This window comes from Syngnathus scovelli, chromosome 12 (genome assembly GCF_024217435.2).
Source record: "Syngnathus scovelli strain Florida chromosome 12, RoL_Ssco_1.2, whole genome shotgun sequence".
In the NCBI taxonomy this organism is placed as follows: Eukaryota; Metazoa; Chordata; class Actinopteri; order Syngnathiformes; family Syngnathidae; genus Syngnathus; species Syngnathus scovelli.
The window spans coordinates 1486006-1498879 of NC_090858.1; the positions used below are offsets into that span (position 1 = coordinate 1486006).

A 12874-nucleotide genomic window follows, 5' to 3' on the forward strand; every position below is an offset into this window, starting at 1 on the left:
TACATCCGATCAAACTTTATCCGTGGCTGTCAAGCCAACTCGGAGGGTAGACACCGGCGACCTGACGCAAATGACCTCCAGTCATCTTTCATGACCACCGACAAGACGCACCATGCTTCTTATTGCGATCATCAAGCTTCCGGTTAAAGGGAATATTAATATTAAAACCAAGGCTGATAAATTTCCCCGCAACTAATCAGGCCCGCCATATGCTCTCATAGGCTGGCTGGAGATACTGTGAACGGAAGGTTAATTTGCAAACTGTCTTCTCTGCCCGTTGGGGTAGGTACTGTATTATTAATTGAGCTTTAGTTTTATTAAATCTGTGGATAATTAATAGTTTCACCGGCAGAGCTAATTCCGACATCAATTCTATTTTAAACCCAATTTCTGTCTTCAAAGAGGACTGATCATCAGAGGAGGTGAAGACCTATCGCAGGTGATAGTCTGACCTCTATTAGGAAGACATTGAGCCTAGCTTCACTTTGGTGTCCATTAGCTCCACCTCTCACCTTTACTTTGGCGCTGGCGTGATTGATTGTTGACCAGCGGTGATCACCGCTCGATAGCCAACACGCTCGTCGTTGGAAAGTTCAATCGGTCTTGCGGTCTGCGAGGTAATTAGATCCCGAGACGAATTGATGGGTTAGCGTCAAGCCGGCATGACATCAATTAATATCAATCGATATAAAGTTATTATATATGTGCTATACTCACAGCGCAAACTAATAAAAAAAAATAAAAAAAAGTTGGGCTTTACATAAATATTAAGTTCAACAGATTTAACTTGCAGTATTTTCTCCCTTTCGTTCCCATCTTAGAGGGATTGTTCTTCACATGTTTGGAATATTGACACTAAGTTTAGCCATATAAGCTTACACCAATCCGTCTTGAGTGACAGTAACATCATTTTTTTTTTAAAAAAAAGGACTCAGTCACGTTTGTACCGCAGGCCGGTGCCTACACAGTCAGTCAGGATGCCTCCGCAGAGCTCTTAACGCAGCGGTGGTGACCAATATGAGACGGTAAACAAAGCCCGGCATGTGCAATATCGTAGCAACGTGATGGAGGAGCAGGAATGTTACAGAGGAAAATCAATTTCATGGCTTTATGATTACAATATGACCCTTGCGGACATGTTCTTTCGTAGGTGGTGGCGCATTTGGCACAAAGAGCATTCTTTGGATACATACCTGAAGCAATGCTCAAAATCACAACACATAGTTTGAATTTGCTGATAACATGAATAAGCCAAGCATGATGTGGATTTTAGAATTGTGTGATCGTCCCACTAATGGACACCTCACTCCAATTAGTCGGTGTTTTCATCATCCACTTGAACTGAAAAGGTGCCTCCCTCAAATATACTTTTTCCCATGAGGGGGAAAAAAAAAACAAATACATAATAACTATAATTACCTTAGCTCATTAAAGCTATCATTCACACATTTTTATTATTTTTTTTGCCTGATGCAGCTACAGACTCACTGAGGGCAAAAAGAAAGTGAATTAATTATGTAATGTTGCCACGGTAATATGACACAATGTGGTAGCCACGTGGTTACGGTCGAGCAATAATGACTTTATGATAGAAATCAAAATGATATGATTTAACATTCAGCCAGCCTTAAAGATGGCTATGGTGCTTCAAATGTAATTGCCTTGGAAAGTGAATGAGGTTTATTTAATCTGTCAAATTCAATATATCCCAAGTTAGAGAAAGCAAAACTGTTCAGAGAGAACGAGTAAATATTTTGGAGTGGCATGAGGCCACTAATCCTGGACGTCTACACTGATGCAATTGAAGAGCATTTTCAGGGAGCGAAAGGGGCAACAAATCATTACTTATCACTTTGCTGGACTTCTGATATGAAACCTCAGGAGCCAAAACTAACTTGAAGGCAGATTCTATTACAGATATTCTTTTTGAAAGAAAAAAAAGAACAAAACGATTCTTCCAATAGAATTAGGTTTGCTTTGTAAAAATGGATTTTTCTGTCAAATCTCTTTACCAGTAAACTGAAACATATTTGCCGGTTGTGATGTGCAGAAAAAATAGTCATCATTCACAAGAAAAACTGTGTGGTGACTTACTCTTTTTTTTCGTGCATCCCACATTTGGGAACAGAATTCACATTCTCCAATGATCCTACACAAATTTTGCTGAACAGCAGCATTCAACCCTGACTTGATTGATTAATAAATCAATACATAGGTGAGCCACAATAAAATTGGGCCACATCAACTCTTATCTTCCTGCCAATGATCGAATGGAAAGTACGAACAGCAGGGCCGGGGTGGCAGAGGTGAACTATGTCAGGGAGGCTGCGAGGCCATCCCGTCCCAGGGAACGGCGACACAGCGGGGCTGAACGGATATGGTGAGAAAAATGGCTAAGCAGATGGTAGAAATTTTGCTGACTTCACCCATTCCGGGTGACGTCAGCATATGCTGAAGAAAATGGGAAATCACAGCTCTTACGCTAGCACACTTGATGGAGTCGCTTTTGGCTGCCTTTGAAGTGAATTGGGCTAATAGATCCTCTCACTGTTGTCGCTCCAAAAATAACCTGTCCGCCCTGCCCTATAAAGAAAGGCGAGGTAGAGATGCAGTCAGCCCCATCCCCGCTGAACCCAATCTCTTTCACTCCCACACTGCCGTTCGCTCGCTTTGCGTGACTCAAACCTGCTGATGTATTTCCAGGCTGAGCCAGACGGAGAAGTGGAGGCAGCCACTGACTTGCAGCGTTATAAAGCCTGCGCCATGGGCGACAAGACAAAAAAAAAAAAATGCTGAATATTAACAAGGTGGAGCTTAATCAGTCCCCAGAGGGACTTTTTTTGCCCCCCCCGATTGGAACTCTGACTGAGTGACAGTGCCAGACCTGGGTTGAGCTGGAAGCTATTTCTTCTCCAAAGAATTACAAGGTCATTTGACTGTCATTCAGCAGAAGTGGATAATGAGGAACCCGAGAAAGTAAGGGGGAAAAAAAGCATCGGCATCCCATTTTCTTATCAAGGATAGGAAACAGCGCTTGAGGGAATATCACAAATGTTGTGAGTGGGTGGTTGTTCAGTGCACGAGTTGGTCAGAAAACACTTGCTGGTGACTGAAGCTTAGAAACAAGGACAGAACGTGTTTTGCTGGCAGGAATATTGCAATCATCATTCGGCGTGTGGCATCTCATTAGAGAATACGATTAAACTAGTTTTAGTTTAGATTTGATTTTTTCCAACCGGTAAAGAAATTATATTAATATCATAGATTTTATATATATTATATATTATAGGCAACCAGTCAAAAGTTCAGAGACACTTTGTAGTGGTGAATGTCCAAACCTTTGATTGTTTTGTGAAAGTACTTTTTGGCATGCCAGGAAAAAAACAACAGTAAAGCAACCTGTACGCTTCCCTTTTAACTGCTTGAAAATAAAAAAAATTTGAATCAGGCAATCCCATGGTACTTTCCTGTCAATGTCACAAAGATGAAATAGCTAAAGCAGAGAAATATAGCATCTCCACTCCTCGTGGACATGGTAAGTTGATATGACCTTCTCCAAGGCCACATCTCAAAATACTTGGTGACTGCAGAGTTCAGGGGAGGCTAGTCAGACAGCAGACCTCATCGGGTACGGCAACTGTCAGGTAAGAACGGTCTCTAATACCACAACTAACCAAATCTTTCCATCAATATTTCTGTTCAAGTCTATTTTGACACGAGAAGAGATGGCTTTACATTGGAATTGATTGACAGTCCGTTGTGTGGTACGAAGCCTCGTGCCACCGGGTTGAATGTCAAAGGATGACATATTGCTATCGGATAGCCCGGGTTTGCATCATAGCTCTTCTACAGAGCAGTGACAAGGTTAGAGCAAATATAGATGAAGCCATATGAACCTGGTCAGGTAAAGCCTGCAGAGACAGCTCTTGCTGCTCGGCTGAACTTTTAGGATGACATGCAGTGTTACATTCTACTGCGCCTCATTAAACGTCTCAAAGAGAAGATGAATATTGCTGACTAAGAGCGAAACCATTTTCGTGTCCCTAATATTTCAACAAATACCCTCTAAAGGGTTGTATTTATAGAAAGATTTATATTCCGAGCCTGGCGGCGACAACGTTCTTGGGTGAGAGTTGGATCAACGTGACACAGCAAGTTGTGATGATCCATTAGGTTTACGTCATACTGGAGTCAATCAAGCACTCATCCCCGAGGCTAGAGCGAGTCGGCGTGACAACCATAAGCTCTCATCTTGGAGCCGACGGGAAGGCCAAAACTGACAACACGCGGGAAAACACCTGCATTCGCACGTGCTTGTATCGTCTCATTTCAATCATCAGTTTCAGCAGCAAAGAGTCTCGGGAATAGCATTTGGAAAACGGTCATATTTTAATTATCTAATAGCAACGTCCGACTGCCCGGGCTTTCTTGCAATCAGCTAAGTGATTCGTTTGAAGACACTTCTCAAAAAAGGTAGTGCAAGCACTGCAGTTGGCTTGTTAGAGATAGAAAGGAAACTACAAGATACAATACAGCAAGACTTCTTTTTTTTTCTGAATTAAACATCTGAATTATAGCTGTCGTGTTTCAAGTGAGCCATTTGCTCGTCCTCATCTACCAAAGTGAGCATGGCTTTGCGTTGACCAATACGATCTGGTAAAACGTACTTGTCATTAAACACCCCAAGCACTCCAGAGACACAAACAAGTGAATGGAAGCAATAAAAAAAAAAAAGTTACCTCTCCACAATATCGCCCGTCCTAATCTTTACGCAATGCATTCAGCGTCTTGTCTAGCAGGAGGTGAATGATTCAAATGTCTGCGACTTTTTCTAAAGGGCAGATGATAAGAATCACAGCTGAGCCTCCTCTCTTGACCTTGCTGCCTGAGTGAGGGACAGACAAGGTACACGGGGGAGTGCAGGAAAAGAGAAAATAAACGTCGGCAAAGAAATGGCGGTCTGGGTGGTAAATGGACTGGTTAATAGATGAGAGTGAGACAGAAACACAGAGGTGCGATGAGTCATCGCGGAAAGACCTGCGGCGTTATGACAGGCCTCGACTGAGGGCACGGGAGAATTCATGGATGGGGTTAAAGTCCAGACCTGCCATTTGACAGCTGTAAAATTTACCCCAGTGTACTGTGGTAAATTAAAATCCAATAAAAGGTGGATCAATATGTGAAACAAAAACGGACTGTCAAGCATTGCCCTGTGAGAGGCGTTAAAAATCTAACCTTGATACGTGGAACAAAAAAAACCATGTAACCTTATAACCTTTTTTTTTTGCAGTATGGGGAACGGTAAAAATATGTCAGTAATAACTTAACATCAATGATAAAAGAATTAAAAGTAAACATCGCTTTGTCTTTATATGGAGAGACTCACCTCCAACAAGAAATTGCAATCTCCAGCTACACATTCACCGACACGATTTATTGTTTTTAATTTTTACGATTAACGGTGGGTAACTTCTTTTTACACATTGGATGACCGTTCATTTGTCTTAACAGTTCATAAAGAACTTTTGATGGCAACAGCAGATTAATTTTATTTCCTATGGGAAAACACGGTGAGTGCACCAACCTTCCGATGCCTTTTCTTTCCATTCTGCTTCTCCGCTTCCATCTTTTAGACTTCTTCTACCTCTAAATTATTAACCTCATGGGATTAATAAACCACACACATCTATCCAAGCTGTATAGGCACATTTCTCAAGCGGTAGCATCCCAGAAAAAGCGAGACTTTACACAAGGGAACCCGTGACCATGGCAACCGTAAATCGCCAGCAACCTGTGCTTGCAAATCACAAGCTGGAGTCAAACAACAACAACAAACGGCCCGTTGATTGCATGAAGCGATGAAAGCAAAGACGCACGCTCATATTTCATATGCGTTTATAAAATGCCAAACACATGTGGTCTATTCTGGGATTTATTTGGCATAAATAAAACTGCAATACTACTAACAGTATGCTCCGTGTATATTACAACCATACCGGGTCTTCCTAATCTAAAAATACTTTGCATCAAAACGACAGGCTCAAACTGATCGATGCAAATACAATTATATGCAGAGAACCGCACCCACCGGCCCCTCACTGGGTTGCAGACATCAATATTTCATAAAGATCACTTATGGGGGGAAAAAAAAAAAGCATGGCTGTCCTTTAAGGCAGTGTTTTTGTGAATTTTCTCAACCGGGAAGACGTTGGCGTGCACTTTCTCCCACTCAGTCAATCCGCTGCAGGGTTGCTTGCACGGGCAGAAGCAAGTATTCATCACCATTCGGAGGATGCAGCTTGATGCCAATTGGATTGTTATTGATTGAGCTGATAAATGACGGCAAATGACGAACGGATATGGCGGCTAAACAAAAACACTGGAGAGGAAAAGCAGGGGACACAGAATTTGAGCTAAGGAAATCTGCTGTTGACTTTGATTACGGCGGGAACACACTGGCGAATAGCGAAAAGGAGAGGTGAAAAATGGATAGATTTGTCCGTGTCCACTGCTGTTAATTTACGGTGAAATTGGCTCGGGATGCGGCCATCGATTGCTTATTTCACACAACAACATGACTGATGGGCTACCAGAAAGCAATTTTTTTTTTTTTGCTGGACAGCTACTGACTATGAGAATGGAATGTGCGTCATGTATTTGTCAAGGATGTGTTCTTCTTGTTTGTATTCATTCATAGCACGTTGTCAGGTTTTAATGAACAAATAATTTAGCGTGACATGATACAAGGGGTGTATTAAAGTTAAAATTCTTGGTCTTTGATTGACACTGGTAGAGAGGTATATCAAAAAGAAATCATTTAAACAATAAATCAAAAAAATAATTTAATGGTAGTTCAATTGAAAGATATTTTACAACTGTGCTCAGAAGCTAACACGCTGTGAGCAGAATTTTATTTTATTTGTAAAAGGATTCAAATGAAATGATAAGACATTTCAGAAGAGCGCAATTATTCAACAAAACATAGCAATACCGAAAATAATTATTCTCCAATTTTTTTCTAGGGTATGTAAATGTAGGATTAACATCAGAATTAGAAATGATCAGAAATCTTGGACACATTTTTAGTTGGCTCATTTGTATCGGTCGTCCCCCTGCCAGAAGGACGTTTCAACTCTATCATATTCCCCCGTGCTCCTTTAACACTCGGGGACAATTTGGGGTGGTTTTGTTTTGTTGTCCAACTTCCTCATGAATTCCCCCACACATGCTGGGCTCCCTTCGGCTGGACAAAGCCACTGATGCAAAATCCTCAAGTTTGCAACGGGGCCATACATTCAAAAAGAGCGGCCGGCGCAATGCGGTGCGGCAGTTATTTTCATGCGGAGGGATGAAACTGTTGTCACGACGCAGGAGCTGAGGCTGTTTTGACAGCTGTACCCATGCTGAGGAGTTTGCTGACAGCAATAAATTAGTTACACACACTCAACGGGAAAGTGTAATCAGTGAGGCTACAAACACAGTCGTGCATTTACACACACGGGCAAGCAAACAAAGATACAGCTGCGTGAACACACACACACACATTCGGTGAGCAGAAAACATATTCTACTCTTCCTCGTGATAGGAAAAGGTATCAGAGACACACACGCCCAAACAAGCCAAGGGTGCAAACTGAATTTGTCAAAGTGTCGGTCCAATGGTGTAAAACAATGAGATAAACACCGGCGTGGAAAATACGGTGAATAGCGGCAGCTGTTCTCGGATCAGGAAAGAGGTCGAGAACACTTTCACACTCATTTTCTCCACAACGGGACGTACGGGGACACCTAGCCGAAACAATAGGCCGCGACCAATGCAGAAGAAATGAACCACAGCAGTCTTCAAATTAGGATTCTACATGTATGAGCATTTTAACATTCACTAGTCTGCCAAAAAAAAAAAAGTAAGGCCATCTGTTGGGTCAGACAAAGTCATTTCAACTTTTACTGGCAAGGACAGCAAAAAAAAAAAAGAAAGATAGAGTGACAGATGTGATGTATTTGATCTAATATAGAAAATGAGGGTTGATATGCAATGTTTGGGTTGATGGGAAGGCGGAGGGATGACCACGGGCTTTGCGAACAGATGGTCCCCGGTTGCCGCCCAAGATCCCATTAAGAAAGATGGCGGGACCTGACCTATTTCTGGAAACGACCATGCCGTGCAAATCCATCGCGCGGGGGGAAATAGTGCAAAATATCCACGCCCGTAGGTTCTAATCCTGTTTTTCTTGGACATTACCAGATTATATACATTATGGGTGGAACATTAGCACATGAATCAATTAGTCCCAAAAAAGAACGTCAGGCCGCTCGCAGCTGTCCGATGGGAAATTTCCTTGGACGGCCTGCCCTTGGGTGCTTAATGAGGTCTATCTGCAAAGCAAGCGGAGTGATTCCCCCGTCAAGAGCTTGATGAGGCATCGAGAGGTGCCGTGCCTTTCCACCTACATGCGGCCGGCCCCTTTTGAGTGAACAGCTGCTCACAGGGCTCTCAAAGACACTTCCTCCTTCGACTGCGAGAGGCACTCCATTGCTAAGTTCCTTCCTGCTTTGCATAAGACCACACAAATGGCACTTAATTCACCTATCGGTCCATTTCCTTCGCTATTTCCGAGGTCACATGCGATTACTTTTATGACTCTTGATGTCTGTCGCAATGACCCTGAGCTCAAAGTGAGCTGAAAGCCACACTAGAGATGCTATTAAATATTTGATGCGGTGCTCCAGTCCCCAAAAAAGGGATAGGCCAAAAACAAAGACGCCCGTAGACGAGGTTAATGTTGGCATCAATCTTATCCCGGCGCACACGGGGTGACGGCACCTTATTGAAAGGAGATATATGGCGTGTTTCTGTGTGACACTGACTGGACTATTAATGAGAACTTTGACATATGACCAGTCAGCGGTTACAATGCGTTATCAGCACAAGGCACGACGACGGACTCGTAAATTGGAATCCCAACTGTAAATGGCTGTATATGCCCGTGGCTCTTTTCTTTATTGGCACTGCGTCCAAAGTCTGAACAATGCTACGAGCCTTAATAGGTTTCTGCTCTACTAGCCTTCTTGCTAATCACCACAATGAGCTGTTTCTCATGCAGCACGTGTCAGATCGTAATGGTTATACGCCGTGGGTGGATATTTAATTTCGCTCTCATCAGAGCCGACTGGTTGGGAGAAGTCAAATCACGCATCACGGACGGGCAAAAAAAAAAAAAAAGGAGGTTCTAACACCACTCGATCAGCACGGCGTGGTGGATTAAAATAAGAGGAGAGAGGCAAAGCCTCTGGATTTAGACTTGTTATTCAGTCGGCGAGCCTTCGGGTACGCTTGGTCTTCCATCGGTAGGGCACTTATCAAGGCAAATTAACAAAAATGATTTTGTTTGTTTTGCCATTGAGGCTGAGGCTTATTTCTAATACATTCACAGTTGGGTTTAAAGTTTGTCTGCAAACGTTTGACGGGGAAAGTTCTATGCTTATGTTGTGGACACTTATCTTCAAGTCAATAAATGACCAAATTAGCAGAAGCGCCTCGTGGTGAAATATTTTACAAAAAATGGTCACCGTCTTTAATATAGCAAAAGCACAAGTGTCGTGTCAATTAGAAAATTCATCGAATGCTTTGGAAAGGGTGGAAGGCGGAGAATTTTTCCTTGGCATCTGCTTAGATGATAAAATGGTGACGAGCGGACGCTCCAGTCAGATTTCATTGAACAAGAATTCACATAAGGTCAGACTATAAATTCAAGGTTGTTTAAACCACAATTATCTGTCAAGAAAAGTTTGTTGCGTCTCATTATGGGTTCCTCTGAATTTTGTACCCCGACTTTTCAATAGTCCGGCACTGTCTGGTCTAAAAGGGTGCGTTCCGACCGAGTATTAACATGCATCTCCACATCGGGTCTCATTGCTCCCCAAATAAACACGGCGGTAGGTAGCGACATATTTCCCCAACCTCGAGATCAAAGCATGAAAACAGAAGAGTGCGCTTGCAAGCAAGGCAGGTTACGTTCCACTCTTCATGGCTTCCAGACGGGAAACAGCTGCTTTTTCTTTCTACGAAAGCCTGCTGCACTGTAAACAAAACGACCGCGCTGGAGAAGTTCTGACTGCAAATTTGTTTCAGAAACACGCTAGGGTTAAACATCAGGTGGTCCTTCAGTGTGGCTCAGGTGTTACCGAAATTCCACCTGAGTGATGAGATGTGAAAGCATCCTGAGCGCGGCTCTACTTGCGACTGCGTCGTTCGGATCAACAACACCTTGAGCTTCTTTGCTTCTTCCATTTGGACCGAATGGAGTCGGCATCAAGTTTCTTTAATCCCACCTGTGGGCGTGTGCGTGTTTTGCGTGCGTGTTGCAGACACCCCCTTAATGTCAGATGACTGAGCCCCACTACACAGCAGTTGCTATGGTTACCGGCCAGGTTCTGTGTACATAGATTCTCGTTGCAATCTTGATCTGCAGTGAAACACTGATGGGAGAGCACGAGTCTCACAAACATCAGCAAGCCACCTACACACTCACGGTGCATACACAAGCTATCGAGCAGGTGTGTGTGTGTGTAGTATACGGACAAATCGGAGCGTCCGCAAATGTACATAGTCAGCCCACACGAGGAGATACTCATTCACCTACACAGAGCATATATATTTACGTCCGCACACTTTCTGCCGCACGTTATTACATCATCTATGCAAATTAGGGGAAAAAACAGACAAGGCGCGATTGCGGTCCCTATTGGACGTTACACACTCGTTTGCGTATCCCGTCAAGCAACCGGCGTCTGATTCCTCGCCAGCTCTCCCCCTGCCGATGCTTCTGTCATTGGCTCATACACATTTATGCATAGCCGGAGCTTCGAGGCGGGGTATGAGATGAAAGTGCGAGTCCGTGCCAGTGGATGAAAGAGAGGCTCATTTTGTAAATTGACAGCTCCCCATAGGATTCTTCATATTCCACCCTGCCAGCACCCCCCCGCCCCCCAAACCCTCCCTCCCTCCCGGTTTCCTCACTATCCTGGCCAAGTATTAAGCAACTGTCACATTACGGCAAACTTCAAAGTGGCGGCTCCGGAAATGACATTCACACTTTTGCTCATTTACTACTAAGCAGAGTTGATTTGTTTAAAATTACACTCCAGTGTGAGTACCAGTACTTTAGAATAAAGCCACTCAAGTCAAAGCAAAGTATTTTCCTAGTCCGCCGTGATTTACATAAATGAGTCGCTTTGAAAAGTTACCTTTTGTGCACGGCCAGACACATGTCATGTGAATGCCTGGCTTTGATTGGTGGATTGGCATTAAAATTGACGTGACGAGTCCTTAGACGGCAAACCAGTCGATGAAACTGAATCAACAGCATCTCTGCTGGAGGCGACCAATTACTGCACTCCATTTTCCTCAATTGCTGCAATAATTGCAGTCTAATGGCCATTTCCATCCAGCCCGTCGCAAGCTACCATTTCATGGTATGTTTTAAATCGTTAGCCAAAGAGACCGCTATTAGTGAGACATGCATATGCTGTTGGTTAGGCAATAATTGGGACAGTACTATTAAACCATTTCGGGAAAAAAATATGTTGCCCTTTTCCGCCACACACGACTCGGGCTCATAAGGACATTGTTAAAGCTCATCTCAAACAATTGGGATCACGCATACTCATTCGAAACTTCCACGGGTACTCTAATGAGCTCCGATGTACGATGATGCTCACTTTTGATTGACACCGCCAGAATCGCATTAATTAGCACTTGAACATGAAGGTGCCGTCATTCCTGAACGTCACACTTTTATGAAAGCGCTTCGATCAAGGCTTAAAGTCGACGAGCCAATCATGTCGGGACTGTTTCAAATCATGTCTAATGTAGTGCCATCAAATTTCAATTTACAGTGTCAGCTTGCGATAGCTGCTAGCACTTGTACAAATTTGCATACTGTAAGCATGCTCACTCATTGGTTCAGCTGGCAGAGTAAACACCACCTTGTACAACAGCATGCCGCAAGTCAACTATAATTGCTAATTGGGCGGTGCCGGCCAAATCAGCCTTTCACAATTTGACATCAAAATGAGCTTCCTTATGGAATCTAATAACATCCCGACAGTGTGGGGTGGCAATTCATCCAGACTATACATGATGTGGATGGCAAATTTATTATGGTCTGAATTAGCTTTTAGTTCAGTGAACAAAAATGTTTTTCAGTGATGAAAATTTAATCAGGAAGTAGTGCTAATTATAACCTTAGTTGTATGTCAAAGACAAAACTCAAAGGTATACAGAATTCATCCAAATGTGTAAATATAAACATTTATAGCGCTAGGCTAAATATTGAGTGGAGCCAATCTGGGCCAAAGCCAACTTGAATGTGTGAAACCACTTGCGGTGTGCTTTACTCAGGGAGAAAGACCAAAATGAAGCACTTAGCTCCAAGTGTGGGGGAATTTACATTTTGAAATGGGAGGAAAAAAACAACTTACCAGAACTCTGCCGGTGAGAGTCTGGGCAGAGATCATAACGCCGGCCCAGTCTTTGACCGAAGTCATCCATCCCACCTCACTGGCCGGGACCTCTTCCGTCTTCTCATCAGGACCCTTTAGCGCCCTGTCTGCTGCCTGATTGTTGGCAGGGTTGTTCACTTTCTGAGCCTCCTGGAAGACCAAAAAAAAAAGTTTATTATTAAAGGCCAAGAAAGAAGAGATAAACAGAGACTCGAACATTCTTGAAATCATCACTGCACTTGTCATCTTGGCCACACGAGCTCCTGAAACATCTTTGCTTCGTGGGGAAAGCTTCAATAAGCGCATCCACATTCATGATTAGCTAAAAATCCTCTGAGGGCGGCAAAGAAAAAGTCATCACGCCATAATGG

The 12874-nt window shown here is 43.2% G+C and overlaps 1 protein-coding gene across 33 annotated transcripts in view; it reads right to left on the reverse strand.

Moving 5' to 3' along the window:
- Window positions 1-12874, reverse strand: part of kcnma1a (potassium large conductance calcium-activated channel, subfamily M, alpha member 1a) — a 98989-nt gene that overhangs the window by 63187 nt on the left and 22928 nt on the right. For all 33 annotated transcript variants that reach the window (XM_049736961.2, XM_049736965.2, XM_049736967.2 and 30 more), the window contains exon 2: window positions 12483-12653. In XM_049736961.2, coding sequence (XP_049592918.1) covers window positions 12483-12653 — 171 coding nt within the window. The remainder of the gene's footprint in view (window positions 1-12482; window positions 12654-12874) is intronic.